This window comes from Mastigoproctus giganteus, chromosome 6 (assembly GCF_048544385.1).
Source record: "Mastigoproctus giganteus isolate SK-2022 chromosome 6, ASM4854438v1, whole genome shotgun sequence".
In the NCBI taxonomy this organism is placed as follows: domain Eukaryota; kingdom Metazoa; phylum Arthropoda; class Arachnida; order Uropygi; family Thelyphonidae; genus Mastigoproctus; species Mastigoproctus giganteus.
The window spans coordinates 166442843-166460105 of NC_143580.1; the positions used below are offsets into that span (position 1 = coordinate 166442843).

Here is a 17263-nt window from a genome sequence, read left to right on the forward strand (position 1 = left end):
GAATCAATTGTAAATCAGGGGTGCACTGTATTTTTAACTATTTATGTGAAACTTCGCATAACTGGGGCAACTGCTTAATTGGGCCAAAATGCACTATCCCGATGTGTCCCAAATAACTGGGATCCACTGTACTTGGATTTTAGGAATGCTTTTGATACAGCGGCATATGGAATACTACCGTACAAATTGGAGCAGTACAAGTTGCTACAATGGATAAAAGGATGGCTGGGTGGGAGAAGACAGAGAGTGGTTATCAATGGACACTTCTCTTTGTGGAGTCGCTAACAGGGTTCGGTGTTGGGCTCATTATTGTTTTCGGTATTTATCAACAATATTGATGAAGGTATATCAGGGTTAATGTCTAAGTTTGCAGGGTTGTTAATGACAGTAATGATAGTACGCTACTACAACAGGATCTGGAAAAGTTGAGCAGATGGGCTGAGAGGTGGCAACTGAAGTTTAACATTGACAAATGTAAAGCTGCGTATGGGTAGCAGTAACCCCAGATTAACGTATCAACTTTTTTTTTTTTTTTTTTTCCTTTTATGAAAACCCCAAACAGAAGCAATATTAGAACCTATAGTACTTAGTACCGTGCTTGGTTGGAGGTTGAGAAGATGAAAGAAGATATTTGTTGGGTGGTACTACACTCAGGGTAATGGAGAATGAAAAGGACCAGGGGGTAATTGTGTAGTCAGATATAAAGCTTTATGAGCAGTGCAGACAGGCAGCAAGAGTAGCTCATTGTGTCTTGTCAATGATATTCAGGAATTTTTCTAGCAGGGATAAGGGGGTGATTGTCCCCTTGTATAAGACAATGGTCAGGACACACCTTGAGTATTGTATACAGGTCTGGAGGCCTCATTTTAGGAAATGATGTAGAGCTGCTGGAATGAGTACAGAGAAAGGCAATGAGCTTGGTGAGTGGAACAAAGGGTTGGTGTTACCAAGAAAGGCTTAAGTTCTGCAAATTGCAGGTTCTGGAGACTAGGCACCTGTGAGGTGATCTAATTGAGGTGTATAAGGCCTTGAATGGTTTGAACAAGCTCACTGCTAATGGGATTGTTCGTCTTGCTCAGATTACTCACCTGAGGGGACATAAATCAAATTGAGGAAAGACAATTTTAGAACAGATGTGCAGAAATTTGCCTTTAGCCAGCAGGTGGTTGATAGTTGGAAGAAACTTACATCTATTTTGTGGAGGTCAACAACTTAGTACAAGGCAGAACATTTGGAGTGAATGGATGGGTGAAATGGGAGGGGGGGTTTTTTTGGCTGATGCTATATAAAGCTCGCTTTGTTTCATATGCCTCTACTAATGCTAATAAAGGAGGTAGTGTTCTCATATTTTCTTCATAATATAAATCATAATGTATGGGATGTCTGTGCCTTGTCTTTCCAGTGCCCGAAACACTGCTTTATGTTGTACAGAGTCAAATGCCTTTTCATAATCCACAAATGCCAGGCATAATGATGTTTTATATTCATTGCTTTCTCCATCAGCTGTGATATTATGTGAAGGTGATCCATAGTTGAGAATCATGTCTTAAAGCCAGCTTGCTCTTTTGGTTGATTCTCATCAAATATTCTTTGTAATCTGTCAGTAATGATCCTTGTCAACAACTTGTAGATGTGAGACAAGCTAATTGGTCTATAATTTCCAATTTATCTCCTTTCTTATTCAGCGAAATTATGATTGAATTATTGCCTTAGGTGTCACGCCTTTCCTAATGTATTTTGTGAAGCGTCTTGCCAGTTTCTGTGCCATGTCTCTTCCTCCTAATTTTAACAAATCTACAATAACTTCATCTTCACCTAGTGCTTTTTGATTCTTCATTTTCTTCAACGTATGTTCTACCTCATCAGGAAGGATATCGGGTATGTTGTATGTGTTGTTAATTTGCGATCCATCTTCCCCACTGCTGACATCATTCCCTCGCTCCTTGTGTAATTCTCTATAGTAGTCTTCTGCTATTTGAATTATGCCTTCTCTGCTATTTATAAGTACACCATCGCTATTCTTCAGTTTCAGTATCATTTGTCTTTCTGTATTACTGCTCATGGCTGCTGATTTAAGTCCTTTGTTTTCCCTTAATGCCTATTCTACTTTTCTTGTGTTAAATCTTCTTATGTCCTCTCTGAGTTTCTTTCTAATGGCTTTGCATAACTCAGTATACTCAATTTCTCCTTGTCAGTGTTAATCTTGCTCTTCATTTGTCGCCTTCGGTTCATCATGACAAGTGTTTCTTGACTAATTTTTCTTCTTTGGATTTCTTTTTACCTATAGGTTTCTTGGGCTTTATCACTTTCAGAAAGTTTTATTCCTCGTCGATATCTTGGTTCTGAAATGTCTGCAGAAGCTCAAACTTGTTCCTAAGTTTCAGTACATGTTGCTTTTTTCCCTCTTCTGTTATATCAAAGACCTTCTTATTATTTACTTGAGTCAGTTTTTTCCTTTCTTTTCTTACATCTATATCAAGTATGCAATTTACCATTCTGAGATCACTTCCCACATTTACCTTGTTCAGGACAGTAAAATCTTTCACAATATACCCTCTTTAGTGAGGATGAAGTCAATTTCATTAGTTGTTAATCCATTTGGGCTCTTCCATGTCCACTTTCTGTTCACCTGTTTCTTGAAAAAAAAATGTTCATTACTGACACTGTTCGAGATTCTGCAAATTTCAGAAGTCTTTCACTGATCCAAAATTTGCTGTAGTTTCCATTTCTGGGCTGTTTTGTCTCTTTCCAACCTTAGCATTGAAATCCCATATTGCTTCAACCTCTTCATAACCATGGCTCAACATTGGTGCATATATCATTATAACCTTTAGATTGTACCTCTTAGAAATCCTGAGTAGTAGTCTTGACATCCTTGGTGATGTACTTTTAAATTCCAAAATGTTGTTTTTAATATCTTTATGGACCAGAAAACCAACTCCACCTTCACTGTTTTTCTTATCCATTGGTGTACAGCAGATTTCCATTTGATGCACTTGTGATTCATATTCATTTCTTCTTCTTGTTTCAGCCAAGCCAATGTTATTTCAATTCACATTTTCTAATTCAATTTCCAGCTCTAATATTCTATCTTCATCAATGAGTGATCTTACATTGAAACCGGCCAAGTTCAGTTTCTGTGCATGGCAGCCTGGTTGTACCCAGAGATTCTGTGCACCCTCTGCTTCCACTTTGATCCTCTCACTGCTGTAAGAGGGGAAGTGAAAGTTGTTGGGGACTGACAGTAATTTGTTTTGTCATGTTGTCCTATTTAATAAAGCGCTGGAGGGTTTGGTCTTTTCCTCTTCATGCTGATCAGCAATCTTGAAGAGAACCACGGCCAGTACAACAATAACCAAGTAATTCTACGCAGCGTCAAAGAGTTATTTCCTAATTATTATTGTAGCATCGATTTAGCGAAGTTCCTTTGGGTTTGACTTCTTATTGAAAAAAATAATATTGGTGTGAGATGTTTTATGTTTTATGCCTTTTATAATTATTACAATTTTGTTTGTTTGTTATTTGGTTTTTAGGAGCATTAGCAACCACACTGCTCCAGGATATGCGGTGGTCATTCCCTGACCTTTCCGCATCCTCTGCATTTGGTGGTCATAGTCTCGAACCCCGGTCTAATCAAGAAGCAAGAGAACCACTCTACACATTTGTTGCCACCAAAGTGATGTAACAGGGATCACCAGCAAGATAGTGTGCATGAGTGGATTTTAGGGTTGCAGGCCAACTGGGCTTCTCCTAAATCTTCTAATATAAAAGATATTGGATCTATCAGTGTTTTAGACTCTCTAATAATGCACAGCATGCCTGTGTCCCCTCTAAGCTCCAGTTTCATTAATATCATTAATAAATATTGAAAACAACAATGGGCCCAGCACTGAACCCTGGGGACCTCCACTGATAACAATTGACCAGGAAGAGCAGTGCCCATTGATAACCACTGTCTTCTTCCACTTAACCATCCTTTTATCCATAGCAGTAACTTGCTCTTAATGTCACATTGCTCCAGTTTGTACAGCAGTCATTTATATTATTGTTAGATTTGTTGGTGCATCAGCAACTTAGGCTATAATGCACAGTCTTTTATGTGCAACAGTAAAAAAATGTCTACCTGAAATACAAATAAATGATATCAAAATTATTTTTTGCATCCAGTGCATCATCTAATTTGACCTATCAGATTGGTCAAATTAGACTGCCTTTTAACAAATCCATGCTGTGACTGCAGTATAATTGCATTCCTGTCCAGATGGCCCTGCATTACTTCTTCCACCAGTGTATCCATATTTTCTCACTGGAACAGATGCTAACAGGTATGTAATTACTCATGTCACCTTTTGATCCCCTTTTATGAATTGGAGATACGTTCACACATCTCCAGTCCATAGGGACCTCCCCTGAATCCAAGGATGCTCTTATAATTATGGCTAAAGGCTTGCTTACTTCCTTTGCGCCTCTATTAACATGATTGGATAGATCCCATCCACCCAGATGCCTCTTTTATATTCATCTTCAACAATTCTTCTTCCACTTCCCTTTCAGTTACCACAAAGTCATTTAGCTCCCCATTTGAGTTTGATGAACTTCTGGCATCCCCCCCTAAAGAATTTCCTCACGTGTGAATGTAGATGCAAAATACCTATTCAATTTGTCAGCAACCTGAGGAAGCCCATAAATGGTTAATCCACTGACATCAAGTAGCCCAATGTGGTTCAGTCCCTTTCTTTTATTGTTACTATAAGCATAGATGTCTTTGCTGCTTTTTTTTTTTTTTTTTTTTTTTGCCAGAGACGTCTCATAATCTGCCTTAGCTTGCCTAACCTCCTTTGTGACTCGATTACAGGCTAATTTATATCTACCATAGGCTTCTGGAATCACCTGATAATTTATATGCATCTCAGGCTCTTCTCTGCCACTTGTCTCAATAGTTCATCTGACATCCATTTAGGTCTAAGCCTTGAACAGTATTTCTTCATTGGTATGAAAAGACTAGTAGCTTCTATGATTACTTCACTGAATTCTTCCCATTTAGAATTTGCTGTTGGTAACATAAGTTGTTACCACTGCATAGAATGTAAAATCTCTATGAAACCAAATGTATTAACAGTAGGCACCTTAGGAAAGCAAAAGCCTTTCCCTTTACAGTAGTTATGTCTAATTAAATTCCACATTAGTTCACACTGTGATTGCTGCCACTCAGTGGGTCTTTTACTTGTAGATTCTTAATGCATGAACAATCACTGCTGATAACCAGATCAAGAGTACTGCTTGCTCTTGTTGCTTCTGTAACAGGAAAACAGTCATCCAAGAAATCTACAAAAGTCTTGCTAGTGTGTGAGTGAACAATCTAAAAATTCCAGTCAACATCTGGAAAGTTAAAATTCCCCATTATAAGACATTCTGATTTTCTGACCCAATATTTCTCGGTATAGCTGTTTGCTATACTCATCATAGTCATTAGGCCTATAATACCCTCCTACTCTCAATTTTGTTTTCTAGTGCTCATATCAAAACAAACTGACTCAACATTGCACAGTGCATCCAGTTGACATGGGTGACCATGTAAACTGGATGCACTGCTTTATATTTAATATGCTTCTTAACTAAGAGCACAATCGCTCTTGTTCTCTCTGTCATTCCTGTATACACTGTACTCCAAATATTTAAACTCAGCATCACTTGTGTCTGAGCGACTGTCTCGGCTTTCACAAAAATGTTGTTTGTTATTTTAGGAGCATTAGCTTGTTTATTTATTTGGAGCATTAGCAACTAAAGCCATACTGCTCCGGGGATATGCGGTGGTCATTCCCTGACCTTTCCGCATCCTCCGTATTTGGTGATCACGGGCTCGAACCCCGGTCTAATCAAGAAGCGTGTGCTACGCACTGCTGCTCCTGCCCACCTGGCTACGGAGGCGCCAGGAGCATTAGGAACTAAGGCCATATTGCTCCGGGATATGCGGTGGTCATTCCCTGACCTTTCCGCATTCTCCGTATTTGGTGGTGATGGGCTCGAACCCCGGTCTAATCAAGAAGCGTGTGCTACGCACTGCTGCTCCTTCCCACCTGGCTACGGAGGTGTCCTCACAACAATGTTTGCATTTGATGACTTAATCAGTACTTTAATTCATCAAGTTGATACAATATTCCTGCCATTTAGTGCACATGCACATATACATGCAAATGTTCTTGCTCTTAGTTACCCTTACACAACCCATGTATTTATTTGTTCCCACAGATGACCCACAGCAGGGCCTGAAATCCCAGATACCTTGCTTTCCAGGCTGCTGCACGTTCCAATAGATGCAATGAAAGAATCACTCTCACCTCTGCCTGTGGCTCTAGTTAATCTATTAGTCTGTATATCCATGCAAGCTAGCAGTTTTCCAACACACCTATCACTACCTGTATAGCATCAGCAAATATTCTTGCAACCCTTCCATACAAGTGTATCCCATCCCTGTAAAACCGGGGTCTCCTGTTAACAACCATAATAATGATATAATAATGAGACTGTTGCATTCTTGCTAGTTCTGGAATAAAAACAGAAACTTCCCCCACCCCATTTTTGTTTTGTAATTCTTCTCTTAATTCAGAATTGTTCAATCAATATGCAATGATAAAATTTCTTTTGGATGTAAATTTTTCCATAATATATAGTTAAGACTGATAAAAGCCAGACTACAGTCAAGTTTCCTTGTTATTTTCGCCCTGATTCACATTACTGATCCTACTATTAAATAAAAAATATATATAGTAGTCATCATATCTTATCATCAGAAACCTGCTCCATGTACAGATGGGTAACATTAATTATATTCACCCCGATCCACATTACTGATCCTACAATTAAATAAAGTTATTTGTTATTTGGTTTTTTTTTAGGAGCATTGGCAACTAAGGCCATATTGCTCCGGGAATATGCGGTGGTCATTCCCTGACCTTTCCGCATCCTCTGTATTTGGTGGTGACGGGCTCGAACCCCGGTCTAATCAAGAAGCGTGTGCTACGCACTGCTGCTCCTTCCCACCTGGCTACGGAGGCGCCATTAAATAAAGAAAAATATAGTAGTGATCATACCTTATCATCAGAAACCTGCTCCATGTATAAATGGGTAGCATTAATTATGTTCATGCGTGTATAACCATAGTCACTGCTACGGAAAGCACTCCAAGGAGGAGGATTTACTTGAAAGGGATCATGTTTTTCCTGGCAACCCTGCAAAAAAAACAGTTTATATTATTTTACGCCTATTAAAATTCTCTAAGATAATACAGAATGAACTAAAAGTTTAGCTGTAGTCATTAATAAATGGTAGACATAATTATCATTTATATGAAGATAAAATTTTCATTTTAAAAGTTTAAGCTTTATTGATAATTGGGGGGATACACAGACTAAAAGGTTAACAGTGGCTGCAGGCAGAGACAAAATTGAATCTTGCACTGCTTCTATTAGAATGAGCAGCAGCATTGTTCTGGAAATCTGCATTGACAATGCAGATTTCCAGGACTGTTTGGAGTCACAGTGGAACAAATAAATACATGGGCTGTGTTAGGATAACTAAGAGTAGAAACAGGTGCATGTACACCAATGCTAGGAGTATAGTAAACAAATTTGATGAGCTTAAAGAGCTAGTCAAGACATCAAAGGCAGATATTGTTGGGATATCAGAGATGTGATGTCACACAGATATAAGCAGTGCAGACTTCGAATTTGGGGAGTACCATGTGTACAGAAAGGATAGACAGGAGAGGAAGGGAGGAGGGGTTATGCTGTTAGTTAAGAAACAAAATCTAAGAAAGTGCATTGCATCCAACTGATGTTGGTGGTCAATGCAATGTTGAGTCTGTTTGGTGTGACATAAACACTGGGAAAGGAAAAACGAGAGTAGGTGTGTGTTATAGGCCTAATGAATCTGATGACTATAATGAGCAACTGTGCAGAGAAATAGTGGGCCAGTAAATCTGAATGTCTTATAATGGGAGATTTTAACTTTCCAGATATTGACTGGAACTTGTGGGTTGGTCACTTACATACTAGCAAGGCATTTGTGGATTTATTGGACGACTGTTTTCTACAGCAGCAGCACTTTCGAGAGGCAACCAGAGGGAGTAATATTCTTGATCTAATTATCAGCAATGATTATTCATGCATTAAGAATTTGCAGATAAAGGAATCACTGGGTGACAGTAATTGCAATGTACTGGTATGTGAATTACTTAAAGATGAAACTACCATCAAGACTAAAGGGAAGGGCTTTTGCTTTCGTAAGGGTGACTAGAGGTCTCAGACAGTTTTTAAATTCTGTACAGTGGGATCAACTGATGATGTTACCAACGTTGAATTCTAAATGGGAAGCCTTCAGGGACTTAATTTTGGAGGCTACTAGGCTTTTCATTACACTAAGAAATACTGTTCAAGGTTCAGGACTAAATGGATTTCAGATAAATTAATGAGGCTAGTGGCAGAGAAGAAAAATGTATGGGATGCATATAAATTATCAGGTAACACGGAAGCCTATGAAAGATATAAGCTTGTCTGTAATCAAGTCACAAAGAAGGTTCGGTAAGCGAAGGCAGATTATGAGAAATCTTCGGCAAAGGATGCAAGGAAAAACAGCAAAGAGTTCTTTACTTATGTAAATTCTAGAGCAGGGGTGGGCAACAGCCGGCCCGCGACGATGTTGAATCCGGCCCCCTCGGTAAATGCATAATCGGTACTATAATTTCTATATTTTACCCCTCGGTAAAATATAGAAAATCCATACCTGACTACACTCGCCGTAAACGTTCGGCTTAATTCGGTTCAATCGGGAATCGCGGCCAGTACAACAGTAACCAAGTAATTCTACGCAGCGTCAAAGAGTTATTTCCTAATTATTATTGTAGCATCGATTTAGCGAAGTTCCTTTGGGTTTGACTTCTTATTGAAAAAAATAATATTGGTGTGAGATGTTTTATGTTTTATGCCTTTTATAATTATTACAATTTTTAATTTAATATAATTTATAGCCCATAAAATGAGCCAATTAAAAAAAGAAAAGAAAAATTGATGCCTCATTTTAGGCCTCCAGACCTGTACACAGGTACAGGTCTGGAGGCCTCATTTTAGGAAGGATGTAGAGTTGCTAGAACAAGTACAAAGAAGGGCAACAAGATTGGTCGGGGGAATAAAGAGGTGCTCTTACCAAGATAGTTCTGCAAATTGCAGGGCTTGGAGACAGAGAGGCATTTGCGAGGTGATCTGATTGAGCTGTATAAGGCCTTGAATGGGTTGAGCAAGCTGAATGCTGATGGGATTCTTCCTCTTGCTCAGATTAAGAACCTGAGGGGGTATAGGTTCAAACTGAGGAAAGACAGTTGTAGAATAGATGTGTGGAAATTTTCCTTTAGCCAGTGTGTGGTTGGTGTAAAAGACTTCCATCTTTTGTTGTGGAAGTTAATACTTAAATAAATTTAAGGCTGAGCTGGACAGGCATTTGGAACGAATGGAGGGATGAAATGGGAAGTTTTTTTTTCGTTGATGCTGCATAAGCTTGCTTTCTTGTATCGTATGCTTCTACTAATGCTAATAGATACTTGACTCACTATTATATGTTAACTATCACCTCGAGGACCCTTGTGCCAATTCCATTGGAACCAGGGCCCTCTCCCCTTTCTTTTGCTTACCCACTCTCCCTTCATTTAGGCAAAACAAAAATTCTGGCCAAAAACTCTCACCCCCCCCACTGTCCTGTCCCAGGAGTGTGCAATCTTAAAGGGCCATTTCTCCCCCATCTAACTGGATAAGTCTCAATATCAATAGAATCCTAATACCCTCCTCACTCTTCAGAACCATCCCCTATATCTATACTACCAATAGAACCAAAATGCTATCCCAACTACTGTTTGACCAGGCGGCAGGGCACTCAGTGCCAACACTGCACACACTCCCATGGCCGTAACTTCCATTCTATCACCCTGAGGACCCTGGTGCCAATTGCATTGGAACAAGGGCCCTCTTCCCCTTTGAAATGCATACACAGTCCCTCTTCATTTAGGTAAAACATCAAAATTCTGGCCAAAAACTCTCATTCTTTCTTCCCCCACCCATGTTCTGTCCCAGGAGTGTACAATCTTAAAGGGCCATTTCTCCTAATCTAACTGGAGGAATCTCAATATCAATGGAGCAATAGAATCCTGATGCCCTCCTCACTACTCCCCACATACTTACTGCCAATAGAACCAAAATGCAACCCACCCAACTATTGTCTGTTCAAGTAGCTGGGCATCTAGTGCCAATACTGCACACTTCGATGGTCGTAACTTCCATTCTATCATCCAGAGGACTCTGGTGCCAATTCCATGGGAACTAGAGCCCTCCCCCCCTTTTCAACAACTCAAACGTTGCCTAAATGTTCAAATATTTATGCAAAACATCAAAATTGAAGCCAAAAACTCTCATTCTTTGTCCCCCCCATCCTGTAACAGGAGTGTGCAAACTCAAGAGCCATTTCTCCTCATCTTACTGGAGGAATCTAAATATCAATACAGCAATAGAATACCTGTTCCCTTCCCACTCTTCAGAACTATCCCTTATATCAGTGGTTCCCAACCTTGCTCGCAAACCACTTTCAACGTTATATATTTTTATCTTTTTTTTTTAACCCCTCTCAACACAATATTTTTGATGCAAACCACTAAGCTTATATTCTCTAAAATCGTATAATATTTCTGAATTTTCATTATAAAATATTTCCAGTACTACGCTTCTATAAGCAATATTGAGTAATAATAAAAATTAAGTATTAAGAAGAAATCTTTATTTACAATAAAGATACAATATATGCCCTCAACGGCCAGAAGGCCAGGAGCTTGACAAGGTTATGGTAATATATAAACATGTATGATAAATAGATGAGAATTAAACCATGACCTTAAATCAAATTAAATCAAATAAAAAATTTAAAATGACATTAAATTAAAATATATTTATACTATGTAAAGCAGTTATTAATCAGTCCAAACTAGATTTCGATCGGGCTAAGAGTAGAAAACTCGCTTCTTGTCCCAATGGTAGCAGAGCATTCTGGTCTCTTGCCAAAGCAATTGCCCGCAATTTTTTTGCCCATCTCTGTTCCCACCTCTGTCAAAACCAGATGGTTCTGTTGCTACATCAGCCAAAGATAAAGGTGACCTGCTAGCATCCTATTTTTTTTTTTTCCAACTCATGTATTGATGATCTTGGTAAATCACCTCAAACCATTTCCAGTACACTGCATTCAATGCCTCCGGTGGTCTGCTGTCAAAAGGATGCCAGAAGGATTTTGATGAATCTGATGTTAAGAAAGCGCCAGGTCCTGATGGCATTTCTCCACTTGTTCTCAAAACATGAGCTCCTGAACTTGCTCCTGTTTTTTGTCGTATTGTTTCACTTTCATATTCCAAAGGTGTTTTTTCTTCTTCTTGGAAATTTGCTCATATCCAGCCATTTCCTAAAAAGGGTGACAAATCCCTTCCATCCAATTATCATCCCACTGCGATTACTTCTACTCTTTCTAAAGTGGAGAAATCAATTAACTGCCAACTCTTAAACTATCTGGAAATCTTTCATCTGATCAACGATCGCCAGTATGGTTGTTGTTGTTATTTGGTTTTTAGGAGCATTAGCAACTAAGGCCATATTGCCCCAGGGATATGCAGTGGTCGTTCCCTGATCTTTCTGCATCCATCGTATTTGGTGGTCACGGGCTCGAACCCTGCTCTAATCAAGAAGCGTGTGCTACGCACTGCTGCTCCTGCCCACTTGGCTACGGAGGCACCTCAGAGTCGTTCCACTAGTAATATTCTGGCTTAAGTTACCAATCTATGGACAAATTCAATGGAAAAGTTTGGTGAAACTCAAGCCACTGCTCTTGACATTTCAAAGGCTTTTCATCATGTTTGGCATAAAGGGCTTATACATAAGCTTCCATCCTATGGTTTGCCAGTGGTTCTTTGTAAGTGGGTATTCAATTTTCTCTCTGACCACTCACTGAGGGTGATGATAGAGGGTTCTCTGTCTTCTAACTTCTCCATCAATGCTGGTGTTAACCAAGGTTCAATTCTTTCTGAACTAAACCTTGGTTAACACCAGTTTCACTCTTTTTGTCTTGTATATTAATGACCTTCTTCCATTGACCAGAAATTCTATCCATAGTTTTGCTGATGATAGCACATTGCATTCCACCTTCCAGTTTGAGAAACCTTTCCCTGCTCAAACAGCTTCAACTTCTTGAGTATTCAATGCCAAATCCTTAAATGCTGATCTCCAGGCAATTCTTCAGTGGGGCAAAGGTAACTTAATTTCAATCTTTCTAAAACTCAGTCCTGTCTTATATCTTGCATAACGGATTCTTCTCCTCCTATGCTTATCTTCAATGATGATCGGATTTCTAGGCAAGATCTTGGGGATTACCCTGACTTGTAATATCTCTTGGCATAAGCACATTACAAATATTGCTTCATCTGCATCTAAAAAACTGGATTTTCTCTTTCACTCTCGGCGTTACTTTTCTTCCAAACAGTTGTTGACTCTCTAGAAATCACAATCCAGCCTACCATGGAATATTGTTTTCACATTTGGGGCTGTGCCCCCAAAACCTCTCTCAGGTTCCATTCAAAAGAGGGCAGTTAGATTAATTTATGTCTCATCTGTAACAGCCTCTCTCCACTCTGTCTCAAAAACTTTGTTTCTGTTGCATGCCTTTTTTTATAGATACTTGCATAGGCACTGTTCTTCTGAATTGGCTTCTCTCTCTCTCTCTCAAAGCAGTCCGAACACATGCCGCAACCAGTCAACATCCTTTTACTGCCCACGTTCATTTCCCCAGAACCAACTTTTCTTCTTCCTCATTTATTCAACTTCTGTTTTCTGGAACAACCTTCCTTCATGCATATTTCCTGAAAATTACAATCTACAGAAGTTCAAGGCTAATACCAACAACTGTCTTCTTTCATCTTTTCAACCTTCAACCCATGCACGGTACCAAGTACTATAGGTTCTAAAAAAAAAAAGTACCTATACTGTTCATAACAATGATCCTTGAGAATGAAAACATTTATTTAACATGATATACTCTGTGATAGGTTTGGCAGCTTAAATTTATTGCCTTCAATAGAAAAAGAAGCCTCAAAACTAATTAGCCTGGACGAGGTGGTATCTGCAACCAATAAGATCAGCTGATGACAATATACAGGGTGTTTCAAAAATGATGGTCAATAATTTAAAGGTGAAAAGTATAAACTAAAATAAGCAAAAAAGTCCCAGTGAACACAGGGCCGCAAATGAACCGTTTTCGAGATAATGCATATTTTCTGTTAAGATTCCCCACTCACTATGGGAGCACTAGTTTGGCAAAAATCTGTGAATCCTTTGCTAAGGGTGGTTTTATTAAACATAAGATAATATATTTTAATTTTTTGGTTTCAACCACAGGATTTTACAGATATTGCATGTTACAGGATGTTTAACATCCTTTCCTCAACATCAGGTGTTATGCTTCTGGGCCTACCTGCTCGTACTTCATATGCGAAGCGCCCATGTTCACTAACGCATTGATATACCCTGATGAATGTGTGCTTGTTGGGCTGCCTTTGGCAGAGAAATGCTTCTTGGTACAAATGTGCAGCCTCGAGTGCACTGCCGTTGGCTTTACCATACACGAAGTGCATGTCCACATACTCTTCATTGCTGTAACCTCTTTCCATGTTGACTATCCTTTGACAAGAACTATTATGCCTGCTACATCTCAGAGCATTGAGCAAAATGGAGAGAATGAGCATAACCTAACCTAAACAAACAAGTCAGTGGTGGATCCCAACTAGAAATGTGCAATATTTCGAAAATGATTCACTTAAGGACATGGGTCCTTAAGTGAATCATTTTTAGTCTGTACAGTTCACCTTTAAATTATTGACCATCACTTTTGAAACACCCTGTATATCAAACTAGCCACACTCAATATTATGACATTGTCAGGAAAAATTGAGGAGTGTGTGTGTGTGTGTGTGTGTGTGTGTGTGTGTGTGTGTGTGTGTGTGTGTGTGTGTGTGTGTGGACATCTTAAAGGACAGAAAAAGAAAAATAAGCATACTTGGATTGAATGAATCAAAAAGACAAGGAAATGGGTGTAGAGAGTTACGAGGAAGCGTGTAGCCATCATTATAGATCACAGGATTAAGGAAAGGCTACTGGAGGTGAATAATACCAGCGACACTCATGTCAATTAAACTGCAAATGAATGACAGCGAAACATTGAAGATAGTACAATGTTATGCACTGCAAACAGGTTGTGAAGAAATGGAGAGCCAAGGACTAGAATACATTATGGGTCTGCATAGTTGGGGATCTAGGAAAGATGATGGTGACAGGCTATTGGATTTCTGTTTACAGAACAGCTTGGTCACAGGAAACACCTGGTTCAAGAAGAGAAAGAGTCACAAAGTGACAAGATACGGTTGGGACAATCAACAGGAATTCCTCCTTGACTATATACTCATGGATCATGGATAAAGAGACACACAGAAGACTAGTGAATGCCAGGGTCATTCCTAGTGTCTCCGGGGGGTTGTGATGACAGGTAAGTTGTTTTAAGATTTCCTAAATTGAAGAGGATCAAAATAATGAGAGAGAAAAAAAACTACAGGTGTGAAAAGTTGAAAGAAGAGGAAAAAGGGGCGATGTTCAGAGAAAAGTTCAGGAAGGTTGTACCTAAAACAGTGGTGAACAGCATGGAATCAGAATGGAAAGCATTCAAAGACTATAGTAGGAGATAGAAAGAAACCCCATGGTGGAATGATAGGATGAGAGAGGCTGTGAAAATCAAGAATAATACATTCAGGACCTACTTTCAGAACAGAAATGATAAGAATAAAGAGAGATATGAAACCGTGAAGAGAGAGGCCAAGAGGATAGTTAACGAGGAGAAAAGACTGTGGTTGGAAGAATGGAGTGAAACTCTACAACAAGATATCGACGGTAATAAAAAGACGCTGTATGGCATGGTGAGGAATAGAAGAGATGGTGAACAGAGCAAATACTTGATGGATGATAATGAGAACATAATAACCAAGGATGAAGAGATAAGAGAAACATGGAAGTATTTTGAAAATCTGTTGAACGTGCAGGACAGCTAGCAAAAGGGACAAAGATAGGTTGATCATAAAAGAGGGGATGAAAGTGAAGTACGGAGAGAGAGCAGACAGACTTGATGTGGAATGATGTAGTGCAGGGATGATAATACATCAAGACAGGTAAGTCTGCTGGTAGGATGAGATAAATGGAGAGATGCTCAAGGCTGCAGGCAAGGCAGGGATAGTGTGAACGTACAGACTGTTCCGTAAGATCTGGGATGAGAGCCAGATGCCGAAGGACTGGAAAAAGGTTTGATCATCATGTTGTTCAACAAGGGGAACAGGAAAAAGTGTTCCAATTATAGAGGCATCACACTGACATCACATGTGAGTAAGATGTATGAGAGAGTGTTAGAGTGGAAGATAAGAGGAATGATTGGAAATAGGATGGCCGAGGAACAGTATGGCTTTAGGACTGGCAGATCAACGGTGGATCTAATTTTCTGCATCAGGCAACTGATGGAAAAGTGTTATGAACAAAATAAAGAATTATGGATTGCATTTTTGGATATAAAGAAAGCGTTTGATGCCTGCTATAAAGAAAAAGACCTTGCCAAAACAACCACACCTGGTGGTACTGCAACAAACAACCATTCAGGAAAATCAAACAAGTGAACAACTAAAGATGCAAATCATGACCAACCTAAAAGAGGAATTCAAGGCAATCAGAATAAAGTCGGTGAGGAAAACTAGAAATGTACGAGTCCTGATAGAGACAGTAACAAGTGAGGAAGCGCAAAAAATTATGACTAATACCAAAATCACTGAACTGGGGCTCACACAGCAACTATCCCTAAAAGAAAAGGGCCTTCAATAGTCATATATGACCCGGATAAAGACTTGACCCCGGACCAATTAACAGAGGAAATCTATCAAAGAAACCTGATGTACACTCTCCTGGATTACAGAAAGGATGAACTGCTGACAAGATAGTACAATTTGAAGACGACACTCCATGGGCTGCAGTCACGATCAGAAACCTCACCACAGCTATGGGGGCATTTTATGTTATTGTCCTCTACTGTCGCCCGGGCGAAGAAATCACCTTCGCCACAAGATACCCCCAACTGGCTGCTGACACCCTCCTCAACGCTAAAATTATAGTCGGTGCAGATGTGAACTGCTGGTCACCAATGTGGCATTGTCACATGCCAGACAGACAGGGCACAAGAAATGGAACTAGATTGGAAGAGTTCCTTGCAAATTCAATGTTGACAGTGTTAAACCAACCAAACAATCTGCCCACATTCAGTAATACACTGTGGAAGGCCACCATAGATGTCTCTTTGGCTTCCAGGAACATCGCTAATAATATTACTGACTGGTCCGTCTGAGAAGCCTGGAGAACATCCAATCAGTCATTACGTTCCAACTCAACAGATCACTGACTAGGGTACCTGCAGCTAGACAAACCACTCACAGATACGCCATTTCCAAAGCAAATTGGGAACTCTTCCAAACCACCATAAAAACCAGCATACAACAGAGACAGAGGGAGCTTGAGCACCTGAAAGATCCAGATCACCTCCAGAGAAAGATAACAGAGATCATAACGCACACAAGCAACATTGCTATTTAAAAAGAAAAATCCAACCCTTGGGGCTGTGCCCCAGTGGAACCTAGAACTGCAATGACTCCAGAAAGAAGCATAGAAGAAAGGCCTTTCAGCAGGCCAGGTGTTCCTGGCCGCAGCGGAGGTTGAAGTACTCTGACGCTACAAAGAAGCAAGGAACACTTACACAGCCCAAATCAGAAGTTCTAAACAGCAATCTTGGGAATGCCTGGACTCCACTATGGGAAATGAGAACACCTGGGGAATCGTCTACAAGTTAACCACGAATAAACTATCCCGAGGGGAAGTCATTGCCGCCACAATATTGCCCCAAGGAGGCATATCCACAACCTGGGAGCAGACCATTTTCAATATCCTGGACACAGTCTTCCACCCAGCTATACAACCGGCAACAACGGAGCAAATCCAAGTCTGCTTAGAAAATGAAAGCTATCAAACAGCAACGACAGAACCTCACTTCACCATGGAGGAGCTCAACAGTGCTGCCACCCTCATCAGGGGAAATAAATGCCCTGGACTGGACA

General features: G+C 39.8%; 1 protein-coding gene across 1 annotated transcript in view; it reads right to left on the reverse strand.

Moving 5' to 3' along the window:
- LOC150084729 (acid phosphatase type 7) overlaps nt 1–17263 on the reverse strand; it is a 214069-nt gene that overhangs the window by 17145 nt on the left and 179661 nt on the right. Inside the window, exon 11 of the mRNA XM_090375467.1 lies at nt 7092–7229. Coding sequence (XP_090231593.1) covers nt 7092–7229 — 138 coding nt within the window. The remainder of the gene's footprint in view (nt 1–7091; nt 7230–17263) is intronic.